The sequence below is a fragment of the Colletotrichum destructivum genome, chromosome 3, assembly GCF_034447905.1.
Source record: "Colletotrichum destructivum chromosome 3, complete sequence".
In the NCBI taxonomy this organism is placed as follows: Eukaryota; Fungi; Ascomycota; class Sordariomycetes; order Glomerellales; family Glomerellaceae; genus Colletotrichum; species Colletotrichum destructivum.
Genome location: NC_085898.1, coordinates 479,842 through 493,568, shown reverse-complemented (window position 1 = coordinate 493,568; position 13,727 = coordinate 479,842). Strand labels below are relative to the sequence as shown.

Sequence of the window (13,727 nt, the reverse complement as noted above, 5' to 3'; positions counted from 1 at the left end):
GTCCGAGACGGTGGCGCTTAGCCGCAGCGTGATGTTTTGCATGAAAGCCTCGACCCTGGGTTTGTCCACGAATACAATCAGAGGACGTTGACTACGTCAAATAGATCCTGTCCGCTGACCAGGAACTGCTCCCATGGCACCCAGGGGCGAGAACACGAAAAGGTAGGTGATTCAAAAAGCTTGCAACAAGGGTTTGATATAATTCTAAATTTATTGATCGAGCTCGGTTTCTTGAAAGTAAGCAAGTTTGCCTAACGCACGTCAGGTCTCTTCCGGCCTGCCAATTGTAGGCAGCACGTAACTCGGAGCAAAACATCGTGCCTGACGGGCAACGACAGGAAGGCCACGAAACATCTGGCAGCTTCTCGAAATAGAGATCCCCGCCAGACCGAGCGCAACGCATCCCCATCGAGGCTGCAGCGCGCGCGTTGTCCGATTTTGTCACCACACACCCCAAACGTCCAACACGCCGAGCACTGTTCGTACCGCAAAATCGAGGGAGCCTGCCTTTTTCTCAAGTCAGCGGGTGTTCCAAATTCAAGCATTTTCAACACAAAATCGACTTGTGAAGCTCCTAAGTTCAGACATCCAAGGATAGGCATATAATTATAATCGCTCATCGCACGTCAAAAGGCTCGATGACGGCTTCCGTGGAAACTGCGAATTATGGTGGAAATTTCATCATGAAGGAGAAGGGGTTGGGTCTAATGATGTGTGTTGATGTGGTGTCAACTTACTCTTGATGGGGGCGAGGCGCGCGCAAAAACACGTGAAAAAATCGTATGCGCGCGCGCCTCTAGGGGTCCAGGGGAAGACCCCAATATGTGTGGATGGAGCTGGGTGTCGAGAGACTGTGGATAGCAAGCTGAGTGTGCGTGGCACGACGAACTGTGAAGAAAAAAATAAATTGAAGGAGAGAAGTTTCGGGAGCTGGTTGACCATTTTAATGCTTCTTTTTTTCCCTTCAACGGAGTGGATACTGAACCATCCGGAAGAGATGGTAATCCGCTCCGATGGTCCGCGCGTATCGTCGCCGACCATAGTGCTGCATTTGGGCGGTCTCAGACTTCCATTCCAGGCCCGCCAAGAATCTCAAGGAACATTCAAGGATCCACCCAAAAGAACATTCAAGAATCGAGCAGGAACATCCGCATCTCATTCGTACTTTGTGCAATCAAGTCTTTTTACCAGCATCAATTATATCAACATACGCCGTCAATTGTCTTGTCACTCTGGCCACGCAGCAAAAGAACCCCACTAATTACGTACTAGTATTTACGTTACATCACTGCTTCATGACAAGAAGGCTTCAGCATTACAACTTCATTAAAGATACTACGCGGAAAGACTTAATTACAAACTGTCTGCTTCAAGGGGGTTGTGTCTCGAGGGGTATTTGTTCTTCTTCCCGGCAAGGCCGTCATTCGTAACTCCCAAAACGCCCGAGACTCCAATGCTGCTACTTCCAACTGGTCCATTACTGTTGTTTGATTGATACTGACACGCTCGCGCAAATTTCCAAGCGTTCGTCGCACGAACGACAGCTTAGACCATTGCGTCAGGGTGGCGCGATCCCGAGCCGATGGGCTTGCGGGACCCAACAGGCTCGCCGTAGTCGTTGACGCCTGCAGCGCCCGTCGTGCCAGCACCGTGCATGCCCGTGGCGGCGCCGTGCCCGTTACCGTGACCGCCGTGGCCTGAGCCTCCGAGGCCGTGGTGCTTCTCGTGGCCGTGCATCAGACCGCCGGCGCCGCGCTTGCCCCAGCCAGCCTTGCGGGTGAAGACAGCGTCGTACAGCTCGGCGTCAGCGCCGTAGGTGAAGGCCTGGCCGCGGTTGAGGGGGATGTGGTTGAAGCGGAAATCCCAGATTGCGGCGTACGTCATGCGGTACGAGGAGAAGGCGAAGACGATGCCAATAGCGGCGCCTGCAAAAATATCGTACCAGTTGTGGAACTCGTCGATGGTGAGAGCGCCGCCGATGAGCACGGCGCCGAGGATGGGGATGTAAGTGATGATGAGCTTCCACATGGCCGGGTGGTAGTCGGAGAAGACCTTGAACTTTGCGTTGAGGTAAAGGAACAGGTAACCGAGGCCAGCAAATGCGGCCGTGGTGTGGCCGCTGGGGAAACTCTCGAGCGAGTCGTTGATCTCCTTGGTGTCGCCGGTGCACACTTCCTTGGTGACGTAGAGTGACTGGAAGCCGGCGGCGCTGTAGCCGGTACGGGCGATGCCGCCCTGGCTGGCCGTGACGCGCGACAGGTCGGGCTGGCAGGCCTCGAGGAAATGGGGGCGCAGGCCGCCGATGAGAAACTTGATAAAGACCTGGAAGACGGCGGCGCAGATGAGCGAGTAGAGCAGGCCGATGACGGCGTTGTTGACGTCCCAGAAGGAGCGGATGCGGATCTGCATGAGCAGGATGATGCAGATGGGGATGACGGAGGCAAGGAAGGCGGCCAGCCAGATGGGGATGATCTCGTTGCGCATCGGGTAGGCGAACTGCGGGTAGACGACCTCGCCGTCGGCAAAGGTGACGGCGAAGGAGCGGTTGGGAGCGGGAGGGGCCATGTAAATCTGAGAGAAGAGGGATATGTTAATTGGCGCTGTTGCGTCACGGGGAACGTCTCGGGAAAGGACTACTTACGCCCAGGCCAATTGCGCCCATGCAGATCATGGTGATGATGTCGAGCAGCGTCCCTTTGAGCCACTGTCCGAAGCTGGGACGACGAGACATGGTGTAGGGCTCGGCGGCGTGACGCTTGCTGGAGGTTCCGTTGTGGTGGCCGTTGGCATGGCCGTTGGCAGGGACAGCGGCCGCCTCGCGACGCTTTCCAAAGATGCCCATGGTGAGAATTGTTCAGACCTGTCGTTCAGATGGTGTTGTAAATTCTCCGGCGCGGGCGTGTGAAGGATGATGCTGTTATGCGTGTGGTTGTAATAGTAGTTTGGACCAAGACCCTTCGGGAGAAAACGCCAAGACGGGATGGCTGTGCTTGTGCCTCGCCGGGAGCTGCAAGACGTTTCTTGGCGAGCTTGTATTTGGATGTGATGGCTTGATGGATGGCTTGGCTTGTCTTCAACAGGACGGGCAGGTGCAAGTGGGAGGGGAGACGGCTCTGACTTTAAGCTTAAGGAACAAAAAAATAAAGTAGAGTGGTGCTTGCTTCGGGCAGGCAGGCCTTGTCCTTGTTCTGGAGGCAGAGGGGAGCTCCTTCTTCACCCATACTTGACGTCATGTTTGTTTAATCCCGTCTCTGGGACGCCAGACTTTGCAGTTGACCATCGTCGATTTGGGACGAAAGGACTTCTTCCCAACGACGCTCGGATGTTCTCCTCCGTCTGGCATATTGCAAGCAAAAAGTGGACATGCCGTATGTCATTCCTGTCTGGGTCTCATTACTCTGAACACGCGCTGCATGTAACCCCGGGCTGTGGCTGCTACGCTAGGTATGATTCGATGTGGGCGTGATGGTGCGGCAGCATCCAGGATCACCACCAACAACGCAAACAGAGGACGACAAGTGAAAGCAGAAAAAAACAGTGTACAGGTACCGATCAAAGGCCACTTGAAATGACAACACCGACGTCATGCCGCCTCCCGACGCGCAGACACCGGGGCCCGTTCACGCTTCCCACCCCCCTCGCCATCCCTGCCCGCCGGCACTCCAGATCCGAGTCATCCAATCAGATGCTCGGAATGTCGGAGATTGGGAAAGGCCTGGACTCGAAGGATGACGGGCTTCAAGGGCGTATAGACTCTGCGGGTGTGATGATGGCGCTGAGACAAGATCAGCCTGGGAACGGGATGTATCCCCAATGGTAACGTACTTCCTAGAGACCTGTGTGATGAGCATGCTGAGCGTCCTGGGAGATGAAGTTCAACGGTATTGTCTGTCATAGACAAACACTGAAGACATGGAGAAGTAGTGGCTCTGGTTTCTGCGCCGAGACATAGCTTCGAATCAAGACTCAACGAATGACCGATAATTGCCATATTAAAAAAACGACTTCGAAATTCCTTAAGTCCTAACTGAGTCTAATCCGAGATCGAGGTCGGCTTCCGTATGCCAAGACGGCGCCATCGCACAATCTCACTTACACGCGGCGCCGGTTAATGCACCCACAGGGACCGCTCAACCACATCGCATGTTCCAAGTCGAAGTTGTCAACTATCCCATCGTCAAAGTATGATACAATCCACCCACGTACGGTACGCAACGCAGAGTGATGCAGAGTAAAGCAAGCCTACCTACACAAAAAAAAATAGATATCGAAAATGGCGGGCATACCCGACGTCATCCCACGTCGACCCTCCCTCATGTCACGGTACACTAGACCCGTGTCCCTCGCCAGCCAGCCAGCCAACCACGCCACACATAGCCCAAGGGACGATTGAAGTGCCCCCTGATACCGCTCGTATTTTCCTTTCGCGGACGGATCGTCAGCCCTCTACACGTGTGTCGGGACAGGTGCAGTTCTGCCACGCCTCGCCTGGCTAACGCGGCACCAGCCCGGCCATACTCCGTGAGGAAGAAGAGCGCGCCGCTGGTCGCGGTCTTGGCTCCGGCGGAAGAAAAAAAGAAAAAAGAAAAGATCGGCGCCGGTTTGATGGTCTCCGTCGGGAACCTTAAAAAGAAATAAAAACAAAAAATAAGCCTGCTTCTCCACCGCCGTGAGGCAATGCATTGCGCGGCTCCGTGAGACGATCCTCCAATCCGAACCCCTTCCAGACCGAATCCCCCCCACTGGCAGCTCTTCATCGGTCCGTCCCCCCATCGGCCACAGCCGCCGAGAACAGGTTTCGCAGTCACTCCAGAACACAAGATTGCATCAGAATGCTGCTGGCAGCGCGCTTCTGGTCTGAGAGTCTTTTGTTTGTGTGTTCCGCCCTCCTCCTAAAACGCCAAGCCTATTGAAAAAGAGGGCTCCGAATGTGGTCCCGCCCCCCCGGCGACTCCAGGTAGTGTACTACTATCATGTCTTCATCCATAGCTCTGTCTCTCTTTCCCTCTCTCTCCCTTCTGTCTTCTCCACTTTCAGTCGCCCTTGGACGAACCATCGTTTGTACGGATATTTTCTTTTGACATCATGCTTCCTCCTTCCCCCCACCGAAAACAAGAATTACGACTCACAACGCGGAAAGAACCAAGTCTAACCTCGCCGTCCTCGTCCACCACCCGGCGCGCCGCCGCCCATACCCGGCATGCCGCCCATACCCATCTGTCGCATCATCGCCGACATATCGGGCATACCACCACCGCCGCCGCCCATGCCACCGCCGCCGAGCATTTTCATGAGGCTGCCCATATCCGGCATGCCGCCGCCGGCGGCCCCGGCGCCGCCCATACTCTGCAACCGCTTTTGCATCGCCGCGAGCTGCTGCGCCTTGTTGCCTCCCGCCATGGCCGACTGCGCCCGTTGCATGTTCTTCATGTTGCCGCCCATCTTCTTGGCCATGCCCGCCATCATCCGCTGCTGCGTCAACAGGTCCTCGACCTCGCGCACCGACGTGCCCGACCCGTGCGCCACGCGCGTCATCCTCGTCGGCTGCTCGATGAACATCTTGCCGTCCGAGTCGAGCTCCTTCTCTGTCATCGAGTCGCAAATGTAAATCATGCGCTTGAGCTTGGCGCTGCCCTCCTCGTCGTCCATGCCCTGCATCATGCCGCTCATGCCGGGGATCATGCCAGCCATCTTGGACAGCGGGCCCATCTTCATGATGTTGGAGAGCTGGTCCCGCAGGTCGCGCACCGTGAAGATGCCCTCCGTGATGTGTTTGATCGTGTCCTTCTGGTCCAGCTTCAGGCTCTGCACGTGTTCCACGAGGCCAGCCATGTCGCCCATCCCTAGCAGCTTCGACACGAACTGTTGTGGCGCGAACCGCTCAAAGTCGAGCATGTGCTCGCCCGTGCCGATGAAGACGATGGGCGTGTGTGTGGCTGCGACGGCCGAGATGGCGCCACCACCCGAGGCATGGCCGTCCGTCTTTGTGATGATGATGGCTCCAAAGTCGGCCGCTTCCTTGAACGCCTTGGCCTGCGACTCGGCCTGCTGACCGATGGATGCGTCGAGCACCATGATGGTCTCGTCGGGTCGAACCGCCGTCTGAATGTCCACCATCTCCTGGAACAGCGCCTCCTCTTGCCTGTGCCTTCCCGACGTGTCCACGATGATGATCTCAAACTTCTCCTTCTTGAACTTCTCCACACCTTCCCTCGCCACGACGGCAGGGTCCGTCTCCGTCAGCGAGCCGTAGTAGGGGATCTTGGCCTTGGTCGCGTTCTGCTTCAGCTGATCGAAAGCACCAGCGCGGAAGGTGTCGGCGCACACCAGGCAGGCCTTGAAACCGCGTGCCTGGTAGTGGCGCGCGAGCTTCGTACACGTCGTCGTCTTACCGGCACCCTGCAGACCGACGAACATGATGATGTTGGACTTGCCCTTCTTCGGCTTGAAGGGCTCGGCGTGGGGGTCGACAAGCTTGACGAGCTCATCGAAGACGGCTTTCTGGATGAGGCGCTTCTTGTTGACGGCGGGCGGGAGCTCCTTGAAGTTGACGGTGCTCTTGATGGACTTTCGCAGTTGGCCGACGAGGCGCACGTTGACGTCGGCTTCGAGCAGGGCGGCGCAAATCTCCTTGAGCATGCCATCGAAGGCCTACGATGCGGATGGGCTGTTAGTATAGCTTTACGGGCTCTACCACCACCGGTGGTGATGCGCAACGAGGTTTGGTCCTGCGGGGTAGGGGGGAAGTGAAGTGAAGCGCACCTTTTCGTCAAGGTTGGCCTCTCTGGTGAGATTTGTGACGGCCGTGTTGATACGGCGGCCGAGATCTTGAAGAACCATGGTGGGCGGGGTGCGGCTGTCGAGCCGACTTTGGAGGGGGAAATACGGTTCTGGTGGGTTTGGTGATGCTCTGCTCTGCTCTGCTCTTGGGGCTGGAGACGTGTTGCAAATGGGAATTTGGCCTGGCCTCGGAGGCGGCATGCGGGATCCAGTGCCACCAGCCTGGAATTCAAGCATCTTACTGGGTGAGCCCGTCGTGTGGGGCAAAGGAGTCCGCGGGACATCGGATGCACCGTTTCTCCAGACCAGAGGTACCAAGTATATAGTGTTCATCTTCCAAACACGGTGAAATCTAACACTGTAGAGGTATCAAGGGATCACAAGATTGTTGACTTTTGACTTAATGGAACAAGGTGATAGACCAACACAAACAGTCAGTGCCTTTGCAGTCAAATTCAAACTGAACTCACCTGAAAAGCTGCAATGAGTGTTTTTATGGTCTGAGTTTTCAATATTTTCGGCGCTTCAGTCTCAGTCGTTGCACGCAAACCTCCGCCACCTTAACGGCCAACACCGTACTCCCACCTCGACCTTGTGACCTCAAATTCTTGCAAACGACCCACCATTGAATCTTATGCCAACGCATCATTTTGGGAGGCGTTGTACGAATATCTTTTGAAGTGTTCCAACCTTGCGCCCACTCTTGGCCGCGGGCCGACATCGAGCACGACATCTCCATGACCAACTCCATCACGCTTGCCGGCCTCGCAAGCTCATCGAGGGCGCAAGGCCACAGGTTAAAAAGTCCACTCTTCGCCAAGTAACCTCACATTGGGTTTCGAACCCTGATCAATACTCTCTCTCGTCCTGCATGTTCAAAATGGCAAAACTGTCCAGAAAGGTTGGGGCCTGGAGCTACCCTTCGACATGATTGTGCCTCAAATAATAACCTATAACCTTCCTGGGCCGCACGATGTTTTTCTGACTTGCTGAAACCCGAACCAGACTGATTCAGTATGTCCCGGGTGTCAAAATGGGGGCCCCAAAACATGCCAACTCCTTCAAGAAACTCTCCAAACTCATCCTTGCTGCACTCCTGTCAAGCGGAAAGACCGTGAGGGATCATCGTCTCAGCGACACTGCTCCCATCAGCACCATTGACCGCTTCCATAATGGCGACAAGGCCCCCCATGGCCTCGGCGTAAACAGAGACGCATCCCCCTTTGACTACAAAACTGTTTTCAACGGCCGCGAAATCGGGACTGCCCTACGCGGCCTCGAGAAAGAGTACGGCGTTCAGGTGACAAACCCTCCTCACGAATCCTACTGGAAGCAGAAGTCATTTGTCGGTTTTCTGCCCCTCGACAAGTTTACCGGCCGCATCAACACAAGATCATACAGCGTCTTCCTCACCGCCGGCGTCCAGGGCCGCGAGCGCGGCGGCCCCGACAGCCTCATATACTTCATCGGTGACCTCCTCTGGGCCAACAAGCATAACGAGGGCCTCGCGTACGGCAACCACGTCTACACCGTCGAACAGGTCCGCCGCGTCCTCTCCCTGGGCATCATCGTCTTCCCGCTCGTCAACCCGGACGGCCACGCTTGGGATCAGCGCTGGCATAACTGCTGGGGCAACAACCTCAACGTCGACTACCGCCCGGAGGACAGGAGCATCCGCGGCATCGGCGTCAACATAGACCGCAACTACAACTTCACTTGGGACTACCGCCACGCCTACAGCGAGCTGGCGGGCGACGTCGCCTCGGACAACCCCGAACACGAGCTCTTTCACGGCTGCGACCCGCTGTCCGAGGCCGAGTCGCGGAACGTTGCCTGGGTCCTCGAGACGCACCCGCGCATCCGGTGGTTCCTCGACGTCCACACCAAGGGCCGCCTCATTACCCACACATGGACCAACGCTGTGCCGCAGACAACAAACACCGCGATGAGCTTCCGGAACGCTAGCTACGACGGGAAGCGCGGTGATCCGGCTGTCGGCTATGGCGAGTACATCCGCGCCAAGGACCTGGATGTCTACCAGGACATTTCCACCAGTGTCGCGGCGCAGATGGCAAATGTTAGTGGCACAACGTTCCACGACGTCAACACCCTGCGCAAGGAAGGCAAGACGTTCCTGGGCGCGTCCGGGTCGGCGATCGATTGGGCATACAGCCGGCATACCGTCAACGAAATGACCAGTAAGGTCTACTCTTTCAAGTTGAAGCTTGGCGCTTCCGAGGATGAGGCGGCTGCTGTTGCGCAGGAAGGCGGGTGCCCGTACTACCCTTCCGGTGAGCAGTATTACAGGTCCCTCAAGGAGGCGGCTGTGGTATACATGACATTCCTCCTCAACGCCGCCAAGCATCAAGCCATCGAGGCGGGGGGGGGGGGTTAGGGAGTCAAGTCGGATTGACCGATCATTCAAGCAAAGGATGAGGTCGCGGCTACTGGTGCAAAGAAGCTAGCTGTATCAGTAAGCAAAGCACTTGGGGAGCTTGATGCTTTGTAGGGAGTTGATTTGTTTCTTTTCGTACAGATTTATAGTCTTTTCCAATCCTGTCAACGTCGTGGCGGTTACCCTTCATTTGTCTCGTTGCTCGTGTTGTTCGTTTATTGGTGGCGTCATTGACACGTTCTTTCTTGACGAATCCTGCCTTGTTGTCCTCGTCACTAACAACTTGGATCCTCCTAATGAAACATCCTCCCTCCGTAGCCAGCCTCTGGGGTATCATTCGTTCTTCTTCCTGGCCACAAACCGGGCCTTCACACCAGTCAGCATGGCCATGAAATAATACTGTATATCCTTCTCCGGAGGCATGACGACCTCGACGTCAAAGTGCTCCAGCAGCGCCGGTATCGTCTTGTAGACCACCAGCTCGGCGAGATGTCTCCCGGGACACATCCTCCCGCCCCCTCCCCAGGTGAGGTTGAACCGCTCCATGGACTTGACGTCCCTCTCCCCGTCCAACCAGCGGTCCGGGCTGAACTCCTCCGCGTCCTCCCCGAAGATGGCCGCGTTCCTGTGCAGCGAGACGGGGTTGCACCCGACGGTCGTCCCCGGAGGGAAGACCCGCCCGTGGACGGCGAGGCCCTCAGCGGGCACCGTGCGCGGCAGCGACATGCCGAGGACGGGGTACAGCCGCTGGGCCTCCTTGATGGCCGCCTGGGTGTAGTCCAGGCGGACGGCGTTGTCGTAGACCTTTGGGTCTTCCGTGGCGGAGCGCACCTCGTCGGCCGCCCGCCGCTGCACCTCCGGGTGGGACCCGATCATGGCCATGACAGACGTCAGCGCCGAGCACATGGTCTCGTGGCCGGCGCCGAAGTTGGTGATGGCCATGCGGCGGAGATACGCCTCGGAGAAGTCGGGCCGGTCCCCGTGCAGCCGGATCAGGTCCGCGAGGAAGTCGTCCTTGCGGTCGTTCTTCGGGACCGGCTTACCCGCGAGGGCGGCCGTCACCCGCCGCGAGACCTGCCTGTAGACGCCCGTGAAGAAGGGCCGGAAGTTCTTGGGCGTCTTGTAAGTGACCCCCCACAGGTTGGCAAAGGTCCTCCCGAAGGCCTTGGAGAGGAGCTCGAGCTTGACGGCGAGGGGGAAGAGGCCGAAGACGGACTTGCGGCGCCAGCCCATGTAGCCGTGACTGCTGGACGAGTGGTCCGTCCTGTCGCGGAGGTAGTTCGGCGACCAGGTGAGGACGACGGCCGAGAGGGACTCGACCGCGATGATGTGCATCCATTCCTTGAGGTCGATCTCGGCACCGTCGAGTGACCGCAGGGTGGCGACGACCCTGGCCAACACGGCGTCGAGGGCCGGTTCGTGGCGTTTTAGATGTGCCGTCTGGTAGAGGGGTCCTATGAGACGACGCTGTAGGCGGTAGCGCTGCGTGTTGCGTTCGGAGAGCAAGTCGAGGGTATCGGGGGACGTGAAGGTTGGAAGAGGGGTGTAGGTGATGTCCGGCCTCTGCAGCGCAGTGGACACTGTTGAAAAGCCGCTGTGAGTTTGTGATGGTGAATGAGTCTATAGATGGACAAGAAGGAACGTACGGTAAAAGTCGGACTTATCGTAACCACTGCCGGCCCCTGTACGCGATGGTGAGCGTCTGCCTCACCTGTGGACGGAATTGTACGACAAAGGAACATACGGTAAATGTGCTTGAAGGCATCTACAGAGTCGAACCAGACCTCGTTCGGCCCGACGCGGACAACGGGGCCGTACCGCTTGTGCAGCGTCTTGCCCAGCTGCAGCATGCGTCCATCACGGGCTTGGCGGGCGTACCACACATTTGAGATGGCGGCGAGTCTGGGGCCGGGAACGCGGGCTAGGGGATGGAGGAGCAGACGGTACCCGGCGACAGCGAGCAAGGCGAGAAGGACCGAGTAGGTTGTGAGCAGCACCAAGTCGCGGAGAAGGATGGATGCGCCGTGAAATGCGAGGGACAGGCCGTGGACACCGAGCGCCGGAGAAGGCATCGCCGCGCCGGCGCCACGGGCGGAAGGGGTATCGGAGGGGGAAGAGGTAGGGATGTGGGTGAGGTGGTATGTTGTATGAGTGAGTTAGTGAGTAAGTGAGCGACTCAGTAAGGGTGGTGGCCTGAGTGGGAGTGAGAGTGAGTGCGTGATGTGGCGGTTGAGGCTTTGCTTCGCCCTGCGCCTCCTCTCCCCCCCGTGGAAAAATTTAGTCGTGGGAGGCTTTTTTGCTGCGGCGGCGCGCACACGCTCCTCGGGCCGGCCCCACAAGCCCGAACGGGGAATCGAGTAGGGGGCTGAGCCAATTGGCTTTCAGGCCTGGTTTGCCGGGGTCGTCCATGATGGGATGCTAGATGCCAAAGGCCCGCTGCAAGGGTCCGCCGAAGAACTAGAATCCCGAGAAATGGTAGGGAGGAAGTTGACGCTGTGCGACTAGAATGCACTCGGGCTTCCATGTGCCGTCTCAGGGGCAGACTCCGTTTGCTTCGCTGCCGGGGAGGGCTCGGGTATCATGTGGGTTGCCTCCGGCTGTAGATGCCGAGTCTCTACACTACACTGCCTAGAGCGAGCAGCATCAGATCCTGGCTGTGGAACGATGATGAAATGCTCTCAGCATATTGCGGTTTGCCACTGATACTTCCTGTTCTCTTTCCGATATCCTCTTCGAATGTAACTCAATAGTTGGCTGTGCGGCGTTCCGTGGAGGATCATCGCTGCAAGGACAAGTGACATGTTTTGTTTTCTGACGCTCAGCATAACAACGACAATGCCGTCAATAACTTTGAATGATTGGTTTATTTTTGATCAAAATATCTGTCATGAGTACCAATGGAGTGAGAATCGAAGACTAGGCTGCATTCTTCGGCTTGGAATTGCCCAGTGATCTATCTGCCTTGCTACGTTAACTTATCTCAGACAGTACTAATGGCGCAGGAGCAGTTGAGAGACTGCCATCGGTAGACCTTGTCTCTTAAGAACGTTTCATTTCCCTCAAGAACTAGAAATAAACAATCGTTAGTTTTATGGCCACTCTTCTTCTTGATGGCAACGTCTGGTGGGACAATCTGCGGCCAATGAAGACTTGGCAGACGGAGATCTCCACAGTTGAACTCGACATCCGCTACATTGTCACATCAGTCAACGTGCACAACCTGAATTTAATCTGTTTCTTGCAAGCTGAGAATAATCACCGAACGCCGCCGGAGATCCTTGATCAATAGAGGCCGTTCTCGGACCTCGAGGTTAAAGCAGGGAGTCGACATAGGGATGGCATATCCCGATCGCGTACATCAACAAGCCGAAAATCATCATCTAAGAGAAACCCTCAAAAGTGGCAACTATTGGACGGAGAAACTCCTAGCCGCCGATCTGGCCCTGGCAAGAGTTTTATCTGGAATGGTGCAATGGGGCTTCCCAATGGCCAACTCCCGTCCAGCCAGCAACTACCGTTGATTATGCTTCAACCTGCCTGCATGACGCTAAAAGGGTGTACGAACACCGTCGACACCAAAAGAATTGGGCTGGAAACGCGGCATCTCTCGTAACCACCCCCATGTTGATTCCGTTTTCTATTTCCAAATCTCGGCTGATCGACTCTTGTCCCGTGAAGCTTGAATCATATTGATTATGGTGTACGTTGCCTCTGTCGGGGCTAACGGTTTCATCGGCCCTCCAACTCCACATAGGCCAGGCTTTGTCTCCAACCGAATAGTTCCACCAGATCACGTCAGTCCCAGTTAGGATATACTATCACGGACTCGGCCCATCTTCGTGACGAACTGGTTCTACTTTCCCAGAATAGATACAGGATGCGTATGATTGGTTGAGAAGCATCACGGGCTTGCAAGAGACCTGTCCGCGTCATCATCGCTAGCCCCATTGTAAAGAAATAGGGGCCATGGCATCTTCCGTGGCTGAGAGGCAATGTTCTGCTCCTTTTTTCTACCCAGTCTCAACCTTGTCGGTGTCCTTTTTCTGTTTACTGGTTGCAAAGCAGTTCTGGGGGCTCGGTTGGGAAAATCCGGCCACCGTCGTCCGAAGTTCCTTCAACATGCAAGCAATTTGGAGAACCAAGGCACCAAAGAAGCAATTACATCAACGCAAGCATCTTCGTCGCCACATTCGTCAACTCGGTCAACTATCCCGCCCCCGCACCCTTGAGCGCCTCCGAGACAACGGCGCAGCCCTTCGGAGCGCTTCCCGGGATGCTCGCACGGGAAGTGGGCGGGCTTGCGTGTCCCAGCCACAAGGGCTTGTCACTGACTGACAAGTGGTTGGAAGGCCGTGCGAAGCCAGACGCCGTTTCGAAACAAACGGTCTCTCGAGGCCAGTCGTTTGTGAAAAACTTTCAGACGCAGTAGAAACGACGAACACCCCCCCTATTCATTGCTGGAGAGACAGGACAGACAGACGAGCGCAGTGGCGAAGTCCTGGGTGTCCCTAGTCGGCTTCCTATGGAGCCATCTCGCTCAACTTGACACCCT

General features: G+C 56.5%; 5 protein-coding genes across 5 annotated transcripts; 1 reads left to right on the top strand and 4 right to left on the bottom strand.

The window, feature by feature from the left end:
- Positions 1-91: 91 nt before the first annotated feature.
- Positions 92-942, bottom strand: CDEST_04212 (uncharacterized protein; the record flags this gene model as incomplete). Its single annotated transcript, XM_062920371.1, has 2 exons — positions 92-507; positions 738-942. The coding sequence occupies 2 exons, from the start codon at positions 940-942 to the stop codon at positions 92-94; spliced, it is 621 nt and encodes a 206-aa protein (XP_062776422.1).
- Positions 943-1,260: 318 nt separating this feature from the next.
- CDEST_04211 (Putative phosphatidic acid phosphatase type 2/haloperoxidase) lies at positions 1,261-3,272 on the bottom strand. Its single transcript, XM_062920370.1, has 2 exons — positions 2,642-3,272; positions 1,261-2,571 (listed from the first exon to the last, which is right to left on the bottom strand). The coding sequence occupies exons 1-2, from the start codon at positions 2,840-2,842 to the stop codon at positions 1,546-1,548; spliced, it is 1,227 nt and encodes a 408-aa protein (XP_062776421.1). The 5' UTR covers positions 2,843-3,272; the 3' UTR covers positions 1,261-1,545.
- A 1,445-nt stretch (positions 3,273-4,717) lies between these two features.
- CDEST_04210 (Putative signal recognition particle, SRP54 subunit, GTPase domain, AAA+ ATPase) lies at positions 4,718-7,023 on the bottom strand. The gene is made up of 2 exons (XM_062920369.1): positions 6,763-7,023; positions 4,718-6,651 (listed from the first exon to the last, which is right to left on the bottom strand). Exons 1-2 carry the CDS (start codon positions 7,015-7,017, stop codon positions 5,149-5,151), a joined length of 1,758 nt encoding a protein of 585 aa, XP_062776420.1. The 5' UTR covers positions 7,018-7,023; the 3' UTR covers positions 4,718-5,148.
- Positions 7,024-7,813: 790 nt separating this feature from the next.
- Positions 7,814-9,176, top strand: CDEST_04209 (Putative peptidase M14, carboxypeptidase A; the record flags this gene model as incomplete). Its single annotated transcript, XM_062920368.1, has 1 exon — positions 7,814-9,176. The coding sequence occupies one exon, from the start codon at positions 7,814-7,816 to the stop codon at positions 9,173-9,175; it is 1,362 nt and encodes a 453-aa protein (XP_062776419.1). The 3' UTR covers position 9,176.
- Position 9,177: 1 nt separating this feature from the next.
- CDEST_04208 (Putative cytochrome P450) lies at positions 9,178-11,315 on the bottom strand. The gene is made up of 3 exons (XM_062920367.1): positions 10,920-11,315; positions 10,822-10,857; positions 9,178-10,755 (listed from the first exon to the last, which is right to left on the bottom strand). Exons 1-3 carry the CDS (start codon positions 11,245-11,247, stop codon positions 9,509-9,511), a joined length of 1,611 nt encoding a protein of 536 aa, XP_062776418.1. The 5' UTR covers positions 11,248-11,315; the 3' UTR covers positions 9,178-9,508.
- Positions 11,316-13,727: the final 2,412 nt, after the last annotated feature.

Coding starts and splice junctions, on each gene's coding strand:
- CDEST_04211 (XM_062920370.1), bottom strand. CDS start 2,842: ATGGGCATCTTTGGAAAGCGTCGCGAGGCGGCCGCTGTCCCTGCCAAC. Junction 2,572..2,641: donor TGGGCGCAATTGGCCTGGGC/GTAAGTAGTCCT, acceptor CTCTTCTCTCAG/ATTTACATGGCCCCTCCCGC.
- CDEST_04210 (XM_062920369.1), bottom strand. CDS start 7,017: ATGCTTGAATTCCAGGCTGGTGGCACTGGATCCCGCATGCCGCCTCCG. Junction 6,652..6,762: donor AGGCCAACCTTGACGAAAAG/GTGCGCTTCACT, acceptor TCCGCATCGTAG/GCCTTCGATGGCATGCTCAA.
- CDEST_04208 (XM_062920367.1), bottom strand. CDS start 11,247: ATGCCTTCTCCGGCGCTCGGTGTCCACGGCCTGTCCCTCGCATTTCAC. Junction 10,858..10,919: donor TGCCTTCAAGCACATTTACC/GTATGTTCCTTT, acceptor CATCGCGTACAG/GGGCCGGCAGTGGTTACGAT. Junction 10,756..10,821: donor CGATAAGTCCGACTTTTACC/GTACGTTCCTTC, acceptor GCTTTTCAACAG/TGTCCACTGCGCTGCAGAGG.